Here is a 23,401-nt window from a genome sequence, read left to right as displayed (position 1 = left end):
AGATTGGGCTCATGAAGTAATAGTCTTAACTGATTCGATAAGTTGATATTTCAACTTATAATTAAGAAGGGAGCAAGTATTCCTATAGTTGTCTATGCATACCAGAATGCGTGCAGTGTTAACGACGAGTCCTGAGTAGCAATACGTAGATCCAGAATGCCCGAAGGCGATCAGTAAGCGATTTTTTGCTAGTGGCTTGTGAAATTCGTTATGAATAGCTGAAGATACTACGACTTGATGGGACTTGAACGTAAAATAAAACACTGCGGCCTGCTAGTCTCGAGATCATTAGTTCTCTGCGAAGTATTCCCGAACACTTCAATAATTGTATTGAGCGCAGTTTGAATCCTTAAGACGATCGAACGGCATCACGCCTCACTGGATTTGCATTTTGTCAGTACATCGGCGTTGGTAATAGCCTATTTCTTCTTCACGGGAGGTTTAAGAGTTGCCTTATTCATAACGCGGCATATGTGCTAGCTTGGTGGTGGCATCAAAATCTAAGTCGCCATAAGCGATGAATAATAAGTCTGTAATTCTTGTGAAGCGAGGTCTAGGTAGTCATAAAATGCCGCGAAGGACGTGAAGATAGGTGAAAATAACGTGGGGATTTTGTATGTCTGGATTAGTGACTGACGCAAAACTGTTTTGATGAAAACTATTAAACGAATATACGGGTGTCAATGTTAAGGTGGCGTTGCCAGAGATTGATATTGCAAGGTATATTTGCAATGTTACTTATTGCGTTGCATTGGTCACCGAGCAATGTATCGGAATGCAGTGAAGTAGGCGTTAGCTAATGCGAGGGCGCAACAAACGTCTGAGCAATTATTACGTTCCGTAATTGTAGTCGTCCGGAATGTTGCAAGACAGGGATGAGGTAAATGGGCTGCCTGCAGTGTTAGCGAGCGGGTGGGTTTAGTATATTCAAGTTGAATGAGCTCTTATGGTATAACACTCATATATAGCGCGTATCCAATATAATAATCTGATACCACGGTTTTTCAGTTATTCAGTGAGTGTATAGACTAGTTCATAACGAACGTCCTGATCATAGCATATGGATTTAAAATGGTCGTCGAGTGTTGATAACCATTCAATGTCTTAATTGAATCGGGTCTGCTTCGATTTGTGACACGGCCTAGAGTTCAACGGTTAGAGTTATCAAGAACGGAAGACGTGTAATTTCTGATAGCGTTTTAGGTATCGGTCTATCGGGTTAATTTCACTAAGATATGTGGTATTGTATTGCGTAGTGAAGGCCAGTCAAATGTAATGTGGTAGGATGCCGGAATAAGTCATGAAATTCAAAAATCAACGCCACACGTTGCTAGAATTAGAATGACTTACGGAAAAAAATTAGGATATCGAGAGGGTGAATTCGCCATCCTACCTTACGAAATACCATCATTTTGATACCTGACTAGAGGGTGTCGCGAAAACAAGCTCTCGTCATGCATACAACACGACATGTGACTATGGGGGTATCATATAACTTAATCTTTTATCGCAGTCTAATTATACGACGTATGGTTTATTATAATAAGCTCACAACTCTAAAATGAGCATACGGAGGAGGAACCGAGATTCTGGAAGCGTTGACGTGGATAATGGCGTTGGATCAAAGGAGAAAGTCGAGCTTAAGAAAGAGGTATACGTTGGAGCCTTTCCTTGCTCCATTTATTACCTGATTGGGATTATGTAACTCTATCGCCACATGCGCCTAAAGTTGCAATGCGCTTAAGACTTCAATTTACTTTCAGAGCTGTAATGTTTGTGAGTCTCCTTTGTCTCACCAAGATATCATGCATTATCATCGAATTATGTCATTATATTCCATGACCACCAGCGTATTATAAATTAAAGACATAATAGTAGCGAATCTGCTTCGCGCTGAATCTGCTCTACGTATACTGTTAGTATAGTATTAAAAGCATGAATTAAGCTGCATGTTGTATATAGCGTTATAGCGTAATAATATAAATTGATAACTTCAGCGTAGGGCCACTTGAGTGTTGATGACCTTTTTCTAGTCGTCCGACAGGAGCGAACAGGATTAGGTAACAATGATAACAAAACTTGTATTACTGGGCATCAAAATCGATGACAATTATGTCATGAAAACACAGTGTGCACACTGTGTTTACAGCGCACTGATGTTCTAGCCGCGCGAAGCGCTAAATATTTTCAAGGGTAATGAATGAATTCGGTCAATAATAATGTCACTTGCATATATTGCGGTTTGCGGGTCGCCTCTGTATGCCGCTGGGCTCATTTGGCAAGCACAGAATTATTCGGCGCTTGGACGCATGAATATCGAATAAAGGAAAGGAAAGGACGTAGTTTATTTTTGTCCTTGATATTTTTGCGCCGTATACACCGACTCATGATGCACATACACACGATCTGCGCATATGCATACCATGAGTGCATGATGTGCATATGCCACTGGACAAGGAAATGCAGATATACCCTTTACGGCTTTCCAAATCATGCACCACCCCTCCATGCTATCCCAGTAATGCATGAGCGCCAAGCAGGGAAGCCATGGATACCAGTGATACTAATCAGATCTTTGGTCTGACCAGGCCGGGAATCGAACCCACGACCTGCCGATCAAGAAGCCGGACGCTTAACCATTACGCTATCTTGTCGGTAATTTGTATCTTGTCGGAATATTTCGGTGAATATGCTTTATTCATTTTGTGCAAAGGTTTCATCGCAGACGACCTTTTAGTGAGTGCAGACGCCATGTGATAATTGCGAATAAAGTTTGCCTTAATTCTGTAGATTAGGCGTATTTTAAATTTTTTATTTTCAGAATGGGGTGCCAATACTACAAGCAAGAAATCGAGTAACAATAAATCGAACGAAGTGCTAAGAAAAATATCAAGTCATATAAACAGGGTTGCCATACCGTCCTTATTTCTAAGATTTGTCCTTATTTTGAAGGGTCACGTCTTAGAAAACTCAACTGTCCTTATTTCTAAGAAATGTCGTTATTTTCGACTCGCGTCCTTATTTTGTCTTATTTTCGACCACTATAGAACCTCGATCGTTTTCCTCGGTGTTGCATAATATTCTAAAATCATGCTTTTGTGTCGATATAGCAGTTTCGGCTGTACCAAGCTAACGCAGCGGACGTCATTTTAGTAGTAAACAGCTGTACCAGGTTCCTGAATTTTATTCTACAGCAGAATAAGTTGCGGGGAAGGCAGCATTTATTGTGTAGTGAAAAAAGGCGCAGTCAGTTGACACATTGGTTAAAAAGTAGTAAAGCGATTAGTTAAAATGAGCAGTCATAAAAATGTTTTTCGTGACGATTATGAGATGGAATTCAAAGGTATCAAACAAAGCCTAGAGGCCGAGTTTCACCCATTGGAATATCTCCAACTCAAACATTAACCTGGAGGCCATAGGGGAGACCGCTATTTCAACTCATATTGATACCCCAAAATACAAGAAGCGTGTCATAATGATTAATTTTAATCAGTCGATGAATAATTTTTCCAAAAGTCGATCGACACCAACGACCACAGACTACAAGACAGCTACTGCAGAGGGTACCTGGGCATTCCATACTGTCCGACACCAGCAATTATTCCTCACCAACAATTGCACAGCACACCGCAATTGTTGAAAGCAATATTCCCTGATTCCAACATCGCATTCAGTTTTCTTCGGCCAGGACCAGGAGTACAAGCATTGTTACTGGAGTTCTTGCTCCATACGCTCAAAAAATTATTTTGTCTAAACTTGTTGTACGGCCTTTTTCCATCTTGGTTGACCCCTCTAATCACAACGAGGTGAAGAAATTTGGTTTATCACCCTATGGGGGGTGGGTTGGGGGTCATGGCTAACGTCTTTTGGGAGGGGTGACGAAGTGCTGTTTTGGTCCTGAGTAAAGGTAAGCCTAGACCTTAGCGTTCGTGAGAACCATGAAGCACTTTCTAATAACAAGCAGTTACTGGAGTAGATTGTTTCTGGCGAAAAGACTGGAATGTGATATGCCACGGCTCGTATAAATACAAAGTATGTACAAAACACTTTTTCATGCTAATGTATAATTTTTCGACTGTCCCTATTTTTTGGTCCATGTCGGTGGCAACCCTGCATATAAATCTGCCACGAAATATTATACTTTAGGGTCATATATACAAAATTTACGAAAAATGTGGTGGCCCTAGGCAACGCCAATGCGTCGGAACTGATATTTTAGTCATCAACATCCCACATGTCGTGGTCAGGCTAATCCAATTCTTTGGTTGGCCTTGCAAGTTCCCAATAAGTTACCTGGATAATTTATTTGTTTAATTAATATAGCCATTATTGAGAATTACGTCGCGGGCCGTGCAAAACTTTCTCGCGGTCCACATTTGGTCCGCGGGCCCCTGGTTGACCGCACCTGCTCCAAAGTGTTATTCTTCCAATTTCGAGCTTGCTCGTGAGAGGCATGGACCCTTAGAGAAGGATATTTAAGCCGTTCTAAATATCGTATACGAATCAATATTTAAAGTTTTGTATCACTGTTGGTAGAGTTTATCGTAGCTGTGAGTACTGCGTTTCCACTATTTAACTGTTGTTCTACATTCTCATTGTATATTGGAAATATAGCTTCAATTTTCCTGTGTCTAGATCGGACTGTTTGGTGGGATTGCGTTGGTCGTCGGTACAATGATAGGCTCCGGAATCTTCCTCTCTCCAAAATCAATACTGAACAATGTTGACTCTGTGGGCGCAAGTCTTTTTGTATGGGCAGCAACTGGAGTTCTCGCGACTATGGGTGTGTTACTGTAGAGACAACGTCGAAAGTGTCGTTCTTTTGTATGTAGCTACCGGTTCACATGTGTGTATTGACTTTAATCTGCATGAATACATCGCTTTGCTGATCCATCAACTGGTAAGGAGCGTGAAATTGTGAACGATAATCGCGGCTATTTTTAAAATGCACTGCTCACATTTTCTTCTCAATTCCGTACAGTCTCCGCCGGATAACAGTGATTCTTAGCCGGTGTTTCATGGAACACTCGGGATTCCGTTTGCCAGTCTCGGGGGTAGGCTATACCCGTGACGTCGAGACACACACTCAACTCAAACATATGATTTGTGATGATACGACCTGCCATTGTTGGTTACAGGTGATTAGGCCCGATCGTCAGTGGTCGACTGTTGCGTTGGCTGGTTGTGTACATTAGCGTATACGCAAGAAAGCTTTGGTTTCGAAATGAAAACCCCATGTTTCAAAAACGCTAATTCCATATCCAATATTGATAAGCTTATTTAAGCAATTGGTATCATGCTGTTGCGTTTTGACATTTTTACATTTTCGGCTTTCAATCTCACATTGTCATCTTATGGCCACGCATATATGCTCGGTGGCTATTAGTTCCGAATATGTAGGTATGGTTTGCGTATTTTATAGATATCACGACGGTGAGATTAGCCGAAAAATGAACCATTCGCTGTATTTGTTACCATCTATACCAGGGGTTACCAACACCTGGTCAGCCCTGTACTCCTCACAATCAATTTATTTTCAACAGCGTCCGTTAACACTCTATCTGCCAAGGCATATCATGGAAATTACCAATAAACGCCGTCAAACAATGAATTTTCGACTAGTTGGATATTTGGCTGGAATCGGGCGTGCTAATAAGTGTAAACCTTGTGCATCTTATGAATTTTTTTTTCAAAATCAAGGAATTATGAAAATATTGCAATCTTCTTTGCTGCTCACTTCATAAAAAGCCACCCAGTGGTCAAACCAAAAGAAGGTTGACCAATTGTATACAGATGTGACAACAAAACTATTGAGTAGCTTCGAATACAGCCGTAGTCAGGGGATGGAACCTATTCCAGACTCCACTTAACGGATTTCAAACATATCCTATACATAGGATCGATGGCACTTTATGGGATCGAGTAAAATCCTAAATTTACGGTTGTTGTCAGTCAAAGTGTTGATCTATTGTGAATCTGTCCGGCTAAAATGACTTTAAAGTCAAGCAATAATTATTCTGCAGGAGCGCTGACATACATTGAGCTGGGCTTGATGATCAAGAAGTCCGGCGGCGAATATCCGTATTTGAAGGAGGCGTTCGGCGATATGATCGCGTTCATTTACACGTGGACGTCGGTGATTGTCCTGAAGCCATCTTCGTTTTCCATCATCTCGGTTGGATTCGCCCAATACGTAACAGCCCCATTCTACCCGGGATGCGATCCACCGATAGTTCCTCAGAAATGTGCCGCCTGCATCGCAATTTGTAAGACTATTTCCATCAAATAGTGATTTTTTTATTCTAATATTGGCGTATGAGCATGATCCGGAACGCATGCCGACTGAGATATTTCCATCCTAATGCGTCCGGCTAGTAATTTGAACCTGCTATCCAAAGATACAAGGCGTGATCGGTGCAGATATAAGCAAATAAACTCGCCAAAGTACACTAAACAAGTAATTAGTCGACGTGCTGCAATTTGTAGATATTTCGTGTCATCCTTACGCGTTGCAAATAGCACCACGCCTGGCCAACACCATATAAAAGTGCTCTCGTGATAAGGAGTACTGATATGATCACTGATGTGCTAAACGGTACTCAGTACGTTTTATCACGTAAGAATGTTGAACTCAATATCCATCTTACAACTAGTCTGTCGATTCAATTGTCATGCAATTCTAATTGGATATTTCAAATTGTGTTGTGCTGACTACGTGGCAGTCATCAATCGCCTCCTGCATTGCTAAAGCCTCTTGAAGTTTCATTTAGTGAAATTCATCTTGGTAAAACTTTTTTAATGGTGGAAATGTACACAAACCGTAAATTGAGCGTCCATGCCCATTGCTCACGAACATTGACAGGTCAAGGACTGTAATTCATACTAATAAGCTGTGTGATGTACAGTCTGATAAGAGACGGACATCTCTGTTATAATTCTTTTATCATTGATTTGGCGAGGGTTATTAGGTCCGATTTTTACCCAAAATATTTCTCGGAGTTGGTCCTCGATCCGGTCCAAACCCGAAAAGCCTGTTCCACCACTGCTTCAGCAATATAGGTGTCGGAGTGAAATCCGGATATGATTACGCTCAAGTAATGTCATTGTACTGCTTAGTATCCATTTACACTATACAGGATTCATGTATTATAGAGTCACAATTAGGAATTGGGTTATTCAAAGTGGGGACGCCCGGGGAATCTCTGAACTGCTTACGCAAATAGATATTCGCGGTGAAATGGTTGCATGCCACGAACGAGCTGTTATCGAATGACAATTTTGCATTCTCCATTGTTTGTATAAACACACCTGTGAATATAGTCGTTTGCGGAAGGTAAATTATGTTGGAGATCCATGAACGCAGTGGCGAGACGATGCTTCGGCCTCTACTAATAAAACTTTAATAAAATTATTTGTTTACTTGATACTCAATTATTTTAACAGTGCTAATCACTCTGGTGAACTGCTACAGCGTGAAGGCCACAAATATCGTACAGATTGTGTTCACGATAGCGAAATTGTTGATCGTGGTCGCAATTATTATCGGCGGGTTCGTGCAGATCGGATTCGGCAAAACAGAATATCTAAACAATACATTCGAGGGAACAACCAGTAATCCGTCGGCTGTGGCGCTAGCATTCTACTCGGGCTTGTGGGCTTACGATGGATGGTAAGATTGACATTTACCAGCATATTCCTACTTATATCCTAGCAGGCCGCTTACCTCCCTCAATCCGAACCAAATCTCCAATTTCCCTTATTATCGATGATAATCTAGTATGGGACCATCACATCAACTACATAGCAAGCAAAATATCTCGTGGCATTGGTGCACTCTATCGCCTGAAGAAGCTGGTTCCAATATCACTTCTCCTACCTGTTTATCATGCGCTCGTCCACTGCCATCTTACATATGGAATAACAGTGTGGGGCTGCTCTTACAAGAAGCATATCAACAAGCTCCAGGTATTACAAAACAAAGCCATTAGGATTATATCTAATATACCTGCACGTAGCAGGGTCAGTCCTGAATTTAGAAAATTGGGCATTCTCAAGGTCTCGGATTTGTATGAATTTGAAATTGTAAAAATCATGAAACAATATAATGAAAGAACATTACCTGAATATTTCGACAACTTTTTTCAATGCCCCAATTCAATTCACCATTATAACACAAGATTCTCACAGAATCAGTCCCTATTTGTTAAATTGAATTCATCAAGACTGTCAAGAAATTCCCTATCTTATATAGGTGTGAAATTTTGGAACAATGTACCAACCTTGTACCGTACTCTTCCTTATCATACATTTAAAGCTCGCTATTGCAAATTTATATTATCCAAGTACTAAGAAGAACATATCTCATGACCACAGTAATGTTGTTTGTTGTTTTGATTCATTTAATATGCTACAATAATATTACCACTGTGTACATGGGTCAAATTGTTATTTTCTGATCACACTGTTAACTATGGTAACCGTCCTTCACCAGTGTTGCTGTCTTTTATTTACTTTTGTTTATTTCGTTACTCTTTGCAGTGCTACTTGACTGAGAGAAAAAATTGATCCATATTATAATTAATACTGCCAATATGCTTGGGTGACTCCGGCCTAGAAGACTTCGGTCATATCGGGTCTCCCAGTCTATACCGTGCAAATTATAGTGAGGAAAAAATTTAAAAAATGTATACTATTGGACGTGAATGTTTGTGGACATTGCCTTTACTATATTTCATGGTTGACGAATAAAAGAACTCTCTCTCTCTCTCTTCGGCACGGCTGAAATGTGCGCATAGCAGCGCATTTACTGTTTCATTATACGTATGTGTGTGCAGAAGTATTATGGAATGTGATATTTTGTTCATTTTTTATTGCCTTCAAGACGGAAAAATATGGGTCCCGCATTGTGTGTTAAAACGTAACCCCGTTTCAAGTAATTTGCTTAATCGCAATTTGTCCCGTAGCAAGTTACTGGCGCCGTTTGCATCCGTGATATTAATAGCATAACTCCGAATATTTTTCGAATTTGAAACTCGATTCCATTAAACGCGGATATAGGCGCAAAAATGGTGTTGCACGGATAATTGGATAAGTTTTGAATTCATCATTAAAAACTTAAAAAATAACTTTCAAAGTAATACAAGGTCCGTATATGATTCTTCGCAGTTCGTTCACATACAATCACGTCCGATACGTATTTTGAGACGGCACCCTAGTTCTGGCAACAATTCAGTTTTCCCCCTTACAATTCGAACGTTAGTTACAAAGAATTGGCCTATTCGCGATCACATTTAAACATGATACATACGATGAATTAATGGTCTAATTTGTTTTCTCAGGAATCAGCTCAATTACATTACCGAGGAATTGGAAAACCCAAAAAGGTATAGTGTATATTATTGATTATCTCTGTACCTCATCCAAATTTACACTTCAACAATCAGCTAAATGACTCATCCATGAAAGATTTCTCCCGTCCCTTGTTAACGCCTGCAAAGCCGGTTCCTATGTTTAGGCGGACTTTCCTGATAGTTACAGAAATATGATACTGCATTTATATTGCAAACGCTCCGGGCTCCCAGATTGATATACACGCTCTATGGCCAGATGTGTATGATATACGGTCTTATACCGGCTGAATAAAAACATTGAGGCGTCGGATTATTGATATTTGCACATTGTTTTAGGAACATGCCGCTCTGCATATGCATTGGTGTTCCCCTGGTGACAGTTCTATACATCCTGGTCAACGTTTCGTATTTCACCGTCATGTCGCCGGTTGAACTCCTGAGCTCAAGTGCAGTCGCCATCGTAAGTTTTCTCTTCGTGTTCAGTAGACCAAATACAATTTCACTAATCCTGTCGATATGAACTATATAGACATTCGGCGACCGTGTTTTCGGTATATTTACCTGGACTGTTCCACTAGCGGTCGCCTGCTCCACATTCGGCGCAGCGAACGGCAGCGCATTTACGTCGGCAAGGTGAGGAAAATTGTCAGACATCTAACGAGAATTCTGTCTACGCCTCGCTAAATCACAGACTGACATACGCCGCCGGCAGAAGCGGGCATGTCGTAAAGATATTGTCGTACGTCAGCGTTGAACGATTGACTCCCTCTCCCGCTGCTATTTTCAATGTAAGTCTAGACTAATTTGGGACATTTTAAATTCGTCATTCGTCATTCGTCATATCGATCCTATCGATGCTTTTGTATTTTACTTTAATGCTCGCCCCACTATGTGAGTATTAGAAAATGATGTGAACGTAGTACAGCGTACATCACACTGGTCATTACCGCCGCCAACATCCAGCAGGATCGAATTCGTTAAATTGACATGTACCACGAATAAACATTTTACCATAGTTTCAGCTAATCGTAAAGAGCGCAGCGGGTTGGTTCTTGACGTTCGACGGAGAAGTAACAACATCATGGATTCACAACAAAACAATCGCTTTACAAGAAGTCCTCGAAGAGTAGCGCTCGGGTTTTAATGGCATATTCGAGTTACATTTCGCCTATCAGTTTTATTCCAACTTGAAAAAAGTATAGGCTATCTTGAAAGTATTTAGCCTGTAATTTCAGAATGCCCTCTCATGTGTAGGTTTGTTATATCCAAAGGGGGTCGAAGTTTTCAGTGTTGATACTCGCATAGAAGCCAAAGTAACGCTGTAAAGTCCTGGTCAATTACAAGTAGAAATAGCGATTCCAAGACACGTGACAAGTACTTGTGGCGGAAATTGAAAATGAAGCTGTGACAAATACTGAGTAAGCACTTCCGAGAAGATGGGGTGGTCGCAGACTTTTAGCAGTTTTAGGCGGTGGCTTATTTTGAAATGCAAGGAACATTTTCATGACCGGCACAAAACGACTAATGAAATCACGCTAAAGATAGATCCGTGATACGTGAGCTACATCGCCCAGTGGTGATTCAAATGTATCCAAAACTACTCTCTACTTTACGGAATACAAAGCGTGGTGACACTTTCTTTACTTTCAGGCTTTTATCGCGATCATCATGATAATTCCAGAAAGTTCTACTTTCGAAAGTTTGATCGACTACTTTTCGTTTGCTTCGTGGATTTTCTACGGAGCAACGTTCCTGTCTGTTATTGTTATGAGATTCACGAGGCCCAACATGAAGAGACCGTTCAAGGTAAGCGAACAAACAACTATGTAAACATTCCACATCGATCGAATCGCAGTTGTTGTTCTAAATTCAGCCTCGGACAATCTGTTTCAATATGCCTGCTTTATTGCCCAAACACGCCTTTGACCGTGTGTTGCAGTTTGAATTGCGCACAGTTATTGGTTTCAGTCTGTAATAAATTCACCCTTATTTTGAAACGGAATTTGATGCAGATATATTTTTGATCAGATTTAGGATATTGACATTTTCTTGACTAGCTTTGAAAGCTCTGCTGTAACTTGTCAGCGATAATTCTTTTTTTTCGGTAATACTCTACGTTTTCAAAGCAATTCCATTTCAAATGAAACGTAAATGTAGGTAATCGTACACTGGTTACAAGGTAAATATGAGTTTGATAATAAGCAGCGTGTATGGACATTTGAAAGCGGGGGCGTATTGCATTTTATTTGCCGGTCAGAGATGCATTGGTTGCTAAGTTGAACCTTGTTCAATTGTAATTATATGAATTTTCAGCTGAGATCGTCTACGTTTGGTGGTGGTATTTGATCAGTAAACAGTGTTCACTAAAAATATCTTCAATCCATTTTCACGAAAATATTAAAAAGAGACGGCTCTTCTAGATTACGTAAGCTGGTAGCACAACCACGATAACAAATGCACAGATCGTGTTTGCGATGTCAATCGGACAGTCTTAAATCGAACAGATGATGCATGTCGGATTCTCGACGAGCTTGCGTTTAGGCTACAGGGATCGATGCATACATAGGAGTTGAGAAATGATGTGCATTTTTTAAGTCACCAGCTTGTTTCGTGAGTCGTTTACGTCTAATAAAATCTATGCTGACGATGCAAGGGGTTGAATGACGGTGTTTTTTAAATTGTGCCTACGGAATGGAACCTCTCGGCGGTTACGTGCGTTACTGTGATACTATTGTTCCCAGGTCTTCATTCTAGTTCCGGTCATCTGCTTCTTGTGCTCAATTTACCTGGTGATTGCGCCGATTATAGATAGCCCAGCGATTGAATACTTGTACGCAGCAATTTTCATCGTTGCCGGGTTAATTCTTTATTTTCCGTTCGTATACTTCAAGAAATCTTTGCCGTATATGGGTAAGTCTGAAACATACGTACTGTGCATAGTAGAAAGTCGTATTTCATTTCGTTTAAATGTGATATCTATTTTGTCGTGAGAATTGTTGTCGATAGTATACTTCTGTAAACGACATGGTTTATATATGCTAGGGTTACCATACGTCCTCTTTTAAGAGGATTTGTCCTCTTTTTTGACTTTTTTGAAAATGTCCTCTGAGGACGCCCTTTTGTCCTCTTTTTTGAGATTTTGTCCTCTTTTTTGAGAATTTAGGTCAGATTTAGAGCAAATTGCGAGTGATATGCCGTAAATTAGCACAGAAGTGACGCTCCTGCGGGTATCTCGGGAGTGAAAAACGGTGATTTTAGCTCTGAGCGAAAAGTTGCCCTTTTTATTTATTTTTTAGTCAACCGATCACAAAGTGGGAAAAATTCACCGGTTTTTGAGAATTCTTCTCCGGTTTTGCAAGTTTCAATTTTCTGAAAAAGTGTCCTCTTTTTAGATTTCCAAAATATGGTAAGCCTAATATGAGCCAAGCTTTTAAATGTATTTATATGTCAACTGTTTCCTATTCCCGCCCGCGGATCAATTTCTGCCGGCCCTTAGAGGAAACGCCATCGTTTCGTCTTTCGGCTTATAGGTTTCCGCCATTCTCAATACTGAAATTAACTGACGAGTCCGCAAGTGTTTGCCAAATTGTGCGATGTTTATACCATTCATATAGCGGATAAGGATGCGACCTGCGGTGACCTACAAAAAGTTGAATGCGATCTGTCATGGGTAAAGCACCCCTCGTCTTGACGTGGGAGCACTCTAGAAGTGGTAAATTCCTTATTTGTGCTTTTATATTTTTAATACGACCTATGCGTAATGAACGGATACGTAATTGCTGTATTCCAATTGAACTCGTACCGTTATAAAAGTAAATAGAAATTCATATATCAAGCTGCCCGCGTATTCAAAACTTTGACAACCGCATGCATCGTTTATAGGGTTGCATTTAAAACAAACAGTGCCTCACACAAATGCCCTTCTAGAAAAAAAAATTGTATTTTTTGTTCGAACGTTATCTAATTATTCCATAATTGTGTAAATACTTTCAAAAGACATGTAGCATGAACCTACGGACGATTTGCACCCAATATAGTCAACGTATACGTTTTGGGGTTGCTGCAACCCTCGAAACCGTCGCCGGTTCAAAAGTTATATCATGTAGATATAGATCATTGGTAGGGAATGGATGTTCGCGTGATGAAGACCGCCGACCGTAAAAATGCTGCATAACGATGTAGTCCTGGTTGAAGATATTTTTGTTCTGTTTATGACAGTGGTCGGATGCCCTTTTCGTCGAAGACCTTTTCTATTAGCACTGTTAATCGACGGTGGCGTCACAATTAACGATTCGTGACGTCACGGCATCAAAGAAAACATATTTAAACATTTACAACCCTAATCGCATAACATCGTGAACTAATTGGCGAATGTATTCAGATGAAATAACGATTTTCCTGCAAAAACTTCTGGAGGTTGTGCCTCCTCCCGAATACCAGGAGGAAGATGATGATGAAGTCGGACCGAGCGATCCCAAAGAACTATAACTCGCTACTGCAAAATTGACAATGGTGTCTCGGTGCGCGAATTTTTAGGATTGGCGAATATATCGCGAATCGCGGACATCCAGTGGACGATTCGTAAAAGCGTATTTACCTTTCTTCAACTGCCTAGAGACAATCCTTGTAACATTTCATCCACCATACATTGCTGGAAATTGGCGGCACTATCAGTTTGATAAATATTTTTAGAGCGTTGTTGCTAATAGCTTTATCCTTGTGTCGTAGAGAAGCTTGGTTTCCAGCAGTCATTTACCAATATATTTCACTATCTTTTCCGATGCCGGGTCTGTATTAAATAAGTATACTGTTCTTTTTCATATCCAAGCGGAATCATGATTTATCCAACTCAACGTCAAACGTTGACTGAGGTTTAGCTAGAAGAGAAATATGTTTTTGGTTGAAGACATCTCCTTTTAAGGTATCTTTCTGTAGTTTTCAGTAGGTCCGAATAAGTTAGTCATTGATTACTTTAGTGGGAAAATCGCATCAGTGTTTTAAGCCAATCTAATGTTCAAAGCTTGCACGCACATGACGAGGAATTTAAAGCTGTCGTCATTACAGAGCGTCCGCTGATTTCTTGGCGTGTTGTGAAATGTCCTAACATTTTCTAGCAAGATGAATTCCTTAATAAATTTTCCAATTTATGGCGGTATTATCCGTGCACTGCGAGAGGACCTAGGAATAACACAACAGGCCAACACTTGTAGGGAAGTGACGTATTTTAAATGTTTCTCAACCAGGGGTAAGTAAGCAACAAGTTACTTCTTTACATACACAACGCCGCTGGTTGGCAGTTGAAATATCAAATCGTCAAAGCACGACGAGAATTTCCTCAGTCGGCGTGGCGGGGCATATCGAAGTAATTTAAAATAAAAAGATCATAAGCGTGTAAAAATGGATTTCTGCCGATTGAAACCTAAAGTGGGAATGACATCGAGTAGTTGAAGTATTGATAATGATGACGCATTCACTACTCGGTTCTGCTGAAGGGTTCGTAAAGCATCGAGCAGAGTCGCTTGAAAATTGACGCGAAATATCTCTCCGGGTCATGAATTGTCTCATTTTTATCACACGCCAAGTCCGAGGTGATTCCTCTGATTTTAGCGCAGACGCACGATTTATCTCAACGCAGCATGCATTCGAACAGTATGTTAAAAATTCAAAGAAGTGAATTGCAAGTATTCAAACGTTCCTTACTGCCACTGTTGACTGTTGATACGAGAAAATTCCAAACAGTTCTGGTGCTACAAATGTTCAACGTCGTCATCCAATTGCTTTTGTACATCATGCGTCTTCTAATGTTAACCATAAGGTAATTTTTCCCTGCTGACGTATATGCTGCATACGCATTACGCAGGAGGGCGGTATATCGTAGGGACTGGCCGTATTTCTACATTTCTGAGAACTAAAGCTCCGGCTGGTCCGCTCAAACATTATATTATGAAGCGGTACAATAGATATGTCGATTATTTTACTTCGAGTAAGCCAATAGATCCAGTATTGTATTTTCAGGAGGAGCTCGGAGAATTTCTATCGCAGTAACGCCTATCGAGATAGATATCATCAGTAAGTTTACGCAGTAGTTATATGGATAGAAAGCTCGCGAAGGCAAGTGTAAACTAGAGAATTGTATTGTATTATGAATTATAACCCGACTAACCGAACACGGGCTACTGTTAGTTGGTAATATTCTGTCATGCGGAATCGCGATAGCGTCCCGAAATCCCCCGAAAACCCCTAGAAATTGCCTATGTAGCCTACATTCGAGTCAAATAATTCGGCCGCGAAAAATTCTAATGTGCGGTATTATCCGGACATGTACGAAAACGTGGCTGGACCCTGGCTACGGCGATGCGTGGGAACTGTTATTGAATTATCAACCTCCCAAATTTTGCGGTCAGGCTGATCAAATTTTTGATTGGCCTTAAAATTTACCAATAAATTTCCCTGGCAATTTTTTCATAATATAACTAGTTGCATTGCCACACTAGGTCGTATATAATGTTGTTTTTCTGGTATCCACATGTTTCGACTGAACTATAGTCATTTCACCCAATCCACGATGTTCTTCATCGTTCGCGGTTATTGTATTCAATTTAGCAGCCGTCACAGTCATTCTATACGTTTGTAGGACACCATTATAGATACAGCTATAGTACTACCATATGAAGAAACCAAAAAGTTATGGTAGAGGAACGTTTTCCAGGGACCCGGGTACAATACATCGACATCGGAATATATAGGCTGTGTAGATTTGAAATTTACTTTCATATCGATAGTCAACTACTGCATGTATTTACAATTGCAATTTATGAAATTCCCTATCCATCGCTATCCATTGCAATCATCAAACGTTCACCACTCGCCGAGCGGAGATTACGACTTGCTTTCTCCGACCTGACTAGTGCGATCTGAAATGTGCAACGAGCCATGTAAGGCCTTTTACAGGCTTGCAATATCGAAGCATTCCTATCGCGCCTTTTCGCTGTGACTTACTGATCAAGTCCGAACCAGATCGGAGAAAGATTCAGGCTCCCAATACACCAAAGCGGGAATGATTCGATGTGTGCAATTTCGTAAATGGTAATGTATATCAGATTCGCGAAGTACGGCATGCATTGGAGTGCACGTGCTTTCTGGTATAACTAGAAACTGGTATGGATTTTGATCGGACATATGACATTAAAACTAAAATGTAAGGAGGCCATAGTTAGTGGTACGCTAAAAATAGACTGTAATGAATGACAGGCCTGCGCGATCGTGGACTTCGAGCAACTATTCATACCCCCATTTTGAAAGATAACATTTTGTAAGGTAACGAAATCCGTTTTCTTATATCCTAATGCATATATCATCAAATACCGTAATGTTTATATAACGATACCGACGATTGCAGAATTCTGCTTCGGCATTCGGGTGCGCATTTCACCCATTATCATTATAAGAAAATGCATGCAAAAAGGGGATTATCACAATCCTCACTTCGTTGTAAGACTTGGACGGTACGGAGTGCTGTCAACTAAATTTAGTATGCAATAAATATCTGACCCAGTGATATCTTCATTGCAATAACTCGCCCATACCAACAACCTATTACCATATAATTTGATTCACGAATTGACATAACAGCTCAGCAACTGAGTAAAGCAATGTGTGATGTCATAAGTAGGGAGATTGTTTTTTGACATGTCATAAATGTCAAAATTATGTCAAAATTGTTACAAAGTCAAACAATTTTTGAAACCTGCGTTTCATTTGTTTCGTAGATTTTGCACTGTCGGTGAACTTATCATTTGACATTTTACAGCTGGTAGCCTACATTATGGGTCTACCGTTGTAGACGGCAATTTGTATGCTCATTGTGCTTCATAAACATTCAAATGAATTAAATATTTTGAAATGGTGTTATGCTCAACGTACCGCAATATTCAAACTGAAACAAGACTGCATGGGCATTGCTTAATTCTTACATCAAGAAGCGCATGATGAAAAATTGTGATGTAGACAACATTGTCAGAATGAAGCAAAGCGGTCTGTCACCAGCAGTGTACGCAAAACTTTAGTGTTGCTGTTGAACGTTCTTTCTGCATTCTTGGCAAGCTACTTAGTAAGGACTTTCTACCCGAGAATGTAGGAAAGTATCTTTCGTTGTACTACAACAAATTTTATTATATCTACCATAATACGTGATGTAACTACTGGAATTCTTCATAGGGGCAGATTTCGTTAAAATAAATTTTTTTCATGTAAAAATTTGAAAGTTTTCGAGTAAAAATTTTTTTATTCAGGCCAAACTACTTCGTAAGAACAAACATAGTTCCAGTCAGGAATGAATATAAGTAGTACAATCCTAACTTTATGTGTGAAAACACCAAATTTGCATTCGTTACGTCAAGATTTGGTTAAAATTAAGTTTTTTAAGTTAAGAAAAAGTCATGATTTTGATTTTTTAGGGCAAAATCTTCCGTTTTTTAGATAAAACAATTGCTTTAGTCATAAGAAATCAAGTTTTAATGTGGCATCGAACGTCTAGTGTGACACATTTCAATGTGTTAAATACTGATAAATTGAAATTTGTGTGTTTAATATATCGAAAGGGATATAATTATGCAGCACAGCTGCGATAAGCTGGTCTCACCACTCTCACTACGCATATACCATTTCTACAACAATATAAAACCGTTCGTTCGTCCCATGCCAAAACTTTTTTGATGGCCAGATTGACGATATCAGGACACCGGTAGCCCTCAAACTTGCAATGGTATGCAAACTTCGACAGTACGGATGACAAACTTGTTACGGATCTGAGCAAGCGCTCAATGATTGTGCGTTTTACTGAGGCTCTATTGTTCTATGGCAAATAAATTGACCGCAAACGAAGTGATCGCAGCTTACAGCCTAATACGTTGTTGCAAACTAGTAGTAAAGTAATCAAATGGGAAAGTGTCTAGCTCTGTTCTGTAGACTCCTCATTGTATTTGGTACTCACTTTAACTGACGCTATTGTATGATTTGAATCTAATTTTAATATAGTTTATAAGTTTGTATTACTCGCCAACCATCGGTGCAGGCTTTAAATGTGTCTCACGGATGTGTAGGCGGGCTCATATCAATTCGTTTTTTAGTTTCCGTATTCTATTCTCTAGTTTGGCTGATAATTTCAGACTGAGGCCTTACAGTTACTTATACATAGTTCATCAGTTCGTCGGATGACGACGTTTTATGTTATATTATTTTTAATTGTATAATCGGCCATCGATGCAAAAGAAATGGTCACTTTTAAACAGCTGTCAAAATACAATGACGTAATTATGCTTCGTACTTTTAAAAATCAACTTGACTTGAATTGTGACTTGACTCGTGACTTGACTGGACTCCTAAAATTGAGTGACTTGACTTGACTCGAGTAACCTTCAAGAATCGAGTGACTTGACTTGACTCGAGTCAAAATGTTAAATGACTCAAGATGACTCGTGTCTCGAAGTTATAGTGACTTCATCCCAACACTGGTGAGGCCTAGGCCATTCTAACTCCGTGCTTAGCTCCTTTTATATCATTAGTATATTCACTAATGTTTCTTCGAATCAATGAAGTACCACAGAATAATCGCGGTATCACCTCACCTTATATTCTATGCTATGCTGATATTACCGATGATAAATCACTTGGACGCAGAGTAATGGAAATAGCGAAGATGCGGCGATGATCGCGGTATTTTATGTTTTCCCTTGTTCCAGCATTGCCAGGGCATATGTTGTCTTGCTTTTATGCTTTTCTTTCTTGGTTGGACGTAATACAGAATATGAGGGTGGAGGTTTTACTTGATCGTATGGAGGACAGTAGATACACGTCACCAGAAATTTAAATATACTATAAATTCATTTGAGAAGGTAAATTAACGTTATTCGATGCTTACTGTTGATCAATCCTAACTCCACGAAAAGCAGGCTCAAGCCGAATATAATAAGAACTGATTTATTGTACATTTTTGAAGCACTAAACTACTATATATATATTGAATCGCAAACAATATTTATTTACTCATTAAAATAAAGAATATAGCGCGATTCGCTACTATAGGAATATACTAAAGATAAATACCATACTAAACTCTCTGTTTATAGCATGTGTACATGTGATATAACGATTATAATTCTAAAATAAAAACTTCAATAGTAATTTTGATCTTTCTATGGCGCATGCAGTTGATATGTGCAGAATAAAATCAAGATCAAATCATTGCACACAAATAAAACTCTCGTTGACAATGCGGGAAGCGTATATGTCATCAATCACGTACTCATTTCCGGAAGAAACATGTGAAGATATTCTTGCGCTCTTTGTTATTCTTATGGTTCCACTCATAATTATACTTTGCAAGAATTCTGTTTTCTTTATCGCTCGCGTCCTTTTTACTTGCCAATACTTCGTAGCGATATACTATTGTGTAGCCGTCGCTGATGGCCTGCTGTATTTTTTTTTGGTTATGACAACCTGAATTGGCATATTGTGTCACCAGCCTTTTGAAGAGATCTGAAGTTTCCCCCACATACACCCATTTAATCTTAGGAGTTTCCTAGTCAATTTCGTTTTGTTCGACCAGTCCAAGCTCGTAAACCCCGGATTTATTTTGCAGAATCGTCTCATTTTTGGTCTGTTTTTTGTAGCCAGGTCGATTTTTCTTCCCCCTATTGTATGCCTCTTTGTTTTTTTTTAAGTAGCGATTTTCTAGGCGATCTCGTCTTTGTGCAAATGTCTGTATCTTTTGGACTTATTAGAATCTTCGATGTACTCCAGTCGGGACCGCTAAGCTCCGGATCTTCTCCATCTCGTTCCTTCCTGTGACGGTTTTCTGCCATAACTTATCCGTCACGGAAATATCCGCATTAAATCTGTGAGACTCACACTGTTTTGATATGAAATAATGAATAAATTCTCCGAACCAGTTGTTCCCAACCTTTCTAGACTCGTAGCCCCCTTATCACTCTCGACATATGTTTATCACCCCCCCTCCCCTATATTTTCGAATCCGAGATATAGGATAGAAAAACGGGAAACTTATATAGGCCACTCTGATCGCTGGTAAATTGAATATAAAAGGGTATTTTTGGCGGCGATCCCGGTATTCGAAGAGAGTTTGTGGCGAATTGACTTTTTTATACTACTTTCGCGGCAGTTCCAGAATAACCCGTTATTTGCGTGTATTTTGTGCCTGTAGCCGATTTCGGGGCAATGAAATATATCTGACTGAACGTTCTAACATTTCGTACCTATCGTCCCCTTCGTACGTTTTCGTCCCCTTCGATACCCCCTTATTTCTCGAAATCGCCAACTGGGGGGGGGGATGATATCGCACACGTTGAGAACCACTGCTTTAAATTATTTGCATGATACGTATAATTTCGCACGCCTGCAAATATATATCTAACCATTGGACAGTGCTTTGCGATGTCGGGAGCATTTTCGTCTGACACCGAATTGATGGTCAATAATTATAATCATTATAATAATCAATAGAAACTAACTACTGAGCATTGAACAGTGGCTCAAAACGCAATTCTGATAATTCGATTGAAAACCAATAGTTGGTATTGGATGATTCAGCATGCAGGTTTGATAATAAAGACTGATGTGTTTTGTGGTTGTTGTTAATATTGTTTGAAATAATATACATATAGCCTATTCGTTATTGGGGAAGTATAACGGACCACAGTACAGGTTTGTCGGCTCGTATGTTCCAATATTTGTGTTTCCTACTACAGTTGCACCGTTTATATCGCAATAAATTCATGTTGGTCAGTAGAGTGTCTCAATTTTGATATATCTATCTATTTATCCACACGAGTGCACAATAAACTTAATCAATATTGTTGCCGAAAAGTATTAGTATTTTGATGTTAGCCCTGACATCTGCCGATCTACAAGTACACGGATTAAATGATGCTCTCTGACTTCTTGCCTTTACAGCAAATCAGTTTGGATGAATCTATATTATAAAACCCGAGTGAACAAACGTATCTGCAAATATGCCATATTTAATGACGATCACCTGATAATACCTTTTTTTAGACATTATTACATGGAACAAATATGGCAGTATTAGCATTGTTATATTAATATATAAAATATATACCAATAGATATAAATATATTCCAAAATATCTTATTCGTAGACTTACTATCCTACTATCAGTCGGATCCGTACGGTCGTACACCCTTCTTGATCCCCTTCGTTAAATACCATCCGGAGAATTAGGATTAAAATGAAATTTTAAACCGCGTCAGTGACTCATTGGAGCAACAGCAGTTTTAATATTGATGTTGCTATGGATGGAATATCAAAGAATACAATTTTTTAGGGATAAGTCAGTAAGTATCGAAGACAATATGATGACAAATGAATACTAGACTGCTCTCGAGATTAGCGGACCACGACCTGGCATATCGATCTCACTTTCCGCCACATGCCATCTCATTTTTTCGCTTGCCTTTTGTATTTTATGCTTTACTTTGCATTCAGTGTGCATGCCTCTTCTTTACATCACCTTGGCCCAGGTGGTGTCTGATTTCAAAGACTAGGCTACTCCGAGTCGTTTCGACGTCTTCCTATCTTTTCATTGTATCACAGTTTTATGGTGTTTTGAGATGACGAAAATATCAATTACCGGATACTGACAATATCTTTTCAAATGTTTAATTATTTAATTAAGACACGTTGCAAAATAATCGTTGTCTGAGTTTCACGATGAGTCATAAATACCGACGTAGGGTGTATATTTCTGTTAACACTGAAATAAATACAGAATATTTAGATAGCCTATATCCCAGGACATATTACACTACGTGTAAGTTTTAAGGTCGCTTCAAAGATATGAAGGATTCATTACTTACAATGTTCTGATATTCTTACATTTATTTAAGATGCATCATAACCTTTTTTCTCAAGCGCCCCTTTAAAAAATTGCCCGAGTCTGGCGCCCCCTTATTTTAAGGACTTTAGTAAAAACAATGGATAAGAGGTCGAAGCCCGTTTCCGGGTTGGGACTTCGCTATAGTGAAGGGGATCTCTTGATTAATTAACGGTATAATTGTATATGTGCTATTTTCGGGATCAAATCCAGGTTGTTAAAACCAGGGCTGTGGACTGTGGAGTCGGTAAATTTTACCTCCGAATCCGACTCCACACATTTTCAATGGACCGACTCCGACTCCGACTCCTGAGTCTTTGAACGTACCGACTCCGGCTCCGATTCCGACTCCTGAGTCTTTAAAAATACAGACTTTGACTCCGACTCCAACCCCAACTCCAACAGTATTACCAATTTACTTCGAAAATTATATGCCAAAATTATATGATACAGTGACGGTTAAATGACTATCATATGACCATTAAACATATGGAAAAAAATAAGTAACGATGGCACGCAAAATTATTTCATTGTGGCACAGCTCGAATTATTCACTATGTATGAAATATTGCCTTTCTAAATTTACTTCCTTTTTTCATATTTTATCAGTTTTCGTAACATGTTATCTCTAATAACCTTATATGTATCAATCATTCGAACGCGACATACATCCAATACTGTGTAAATAATATGTAGATAAAACAATCGAGGTGCTGCTCTTTTTTATGAGTCAGCAACTAATACAGAGATGTATCATACTAATTTCTCATTACACACTGTACTGATTACAAGCACACACACTCTCACTACTATCAGTCATTGGTCATAAACGAAATTTAGGAAGTAGTCAAATAACATATTTCTAGTCTACATGCAACTAGTCAAGTATTGAAGGACTAGAACTTGCAGTAGGCTATTTCTTAATCATTTGTTCGACCCAAACAGCTAAGCCACACTACAAATATTTTAAATTTGGTCAAGCGGGAAGGAGCGTCTGGTTATATTTACATCAATTTTACAACCAGACAATATATTTGCTCTGTCACAATATCGTGGTGTAATTCCAAAAATTGCATCAATTTGTGACTGCATCGCGAATATGCATATTGCTTCTTTCTTCCTCTGCGCAGCTGAATTGAAT

At 39.4% G+C, this 23,401-nt stretch overlaps 1 protein-coding gene across 1 annotated transcript; it reads left to right on the top strand.

Annotated features, from left to right (window-relative positions):
* The first annotated feature begins 242 nt into the window (after positions 1–242).
* On the top strand, positions 243–14,170 carry LOC145442696 (b(0,+)-type amino acid transporter 1-like). Its single transcript, XM_080320679.1, has 12 exons — positions 243–393; positions 1,514–1,651; positions 4,636–4,783; positions 6,024–6,266; positions 7,444–7,669; positions 9,339–9,383; positions 9,687–9,810; positions 9,880–9,983; positions 10,042–10,138; positions 11,001–11,156; positions 12,092–12,260; positions 13,732–14,170. The coding sequence occupies exons 2-12, from the start codon at positions 1,562–1,564 to the stop codon at positions 13,836–13,838; spliced, it is 1,509 nt and encodes a 502-aa protein (XP_080176805.1). The 5' UTR covers positions 243–393; positions 1,514–1,561; the 3' UTR covers positions 13,839–14,170.
* Positions 14,171–23,401: the final 9,231 nt, after the last annotated feature.

This window comes from Botryllus schlosseri, chromosome 7 (assembly GCF_051294905.1).
Source record: "Botryllus schlosseri isolate E-star chromosome 7, Bs_hap1, whole genome shotgun sequence".
Taxonomy (NCBI): Eukaryota; Metazoa; Chordata; class Ascidiacea; order Stolidobranchia; family Styelidae; genus Botryllus; species Botryllus schlosseri.
Note: the sequence above shows the minus strand (reverse complement) of the source record. Positions and strands in the feature narration are given on the sequence as shown.

What these genes read in the sequence shown, in the direction of transcription:
- LOC145442696 (XM_080320679.1), top strand. Translation starts at nt 1,562, where the DNA reads ATGAGCATACGGAGGAGGAACCGAGATTCTGGAAGCGTTGACGTGGAT. An exon ending in AAGTCGAGCTTAAGAAAGAG is followed by an intron (nt 1,652 to 4,635) that starts GTATACGTTGGA and finishes TCCTGTGTCTAG; the next exon opens with ATCGGACTGTTTGGTGGGAT. An exon ending in AGCGCATTTACGTCGGCAAG is followed by an intron (nt 9,984 to 10,041) that starts GTGAGGAAAATT and finishes GCTAAATCACAG; the next exon opens with ACTGACATACGCCGCCGGCA.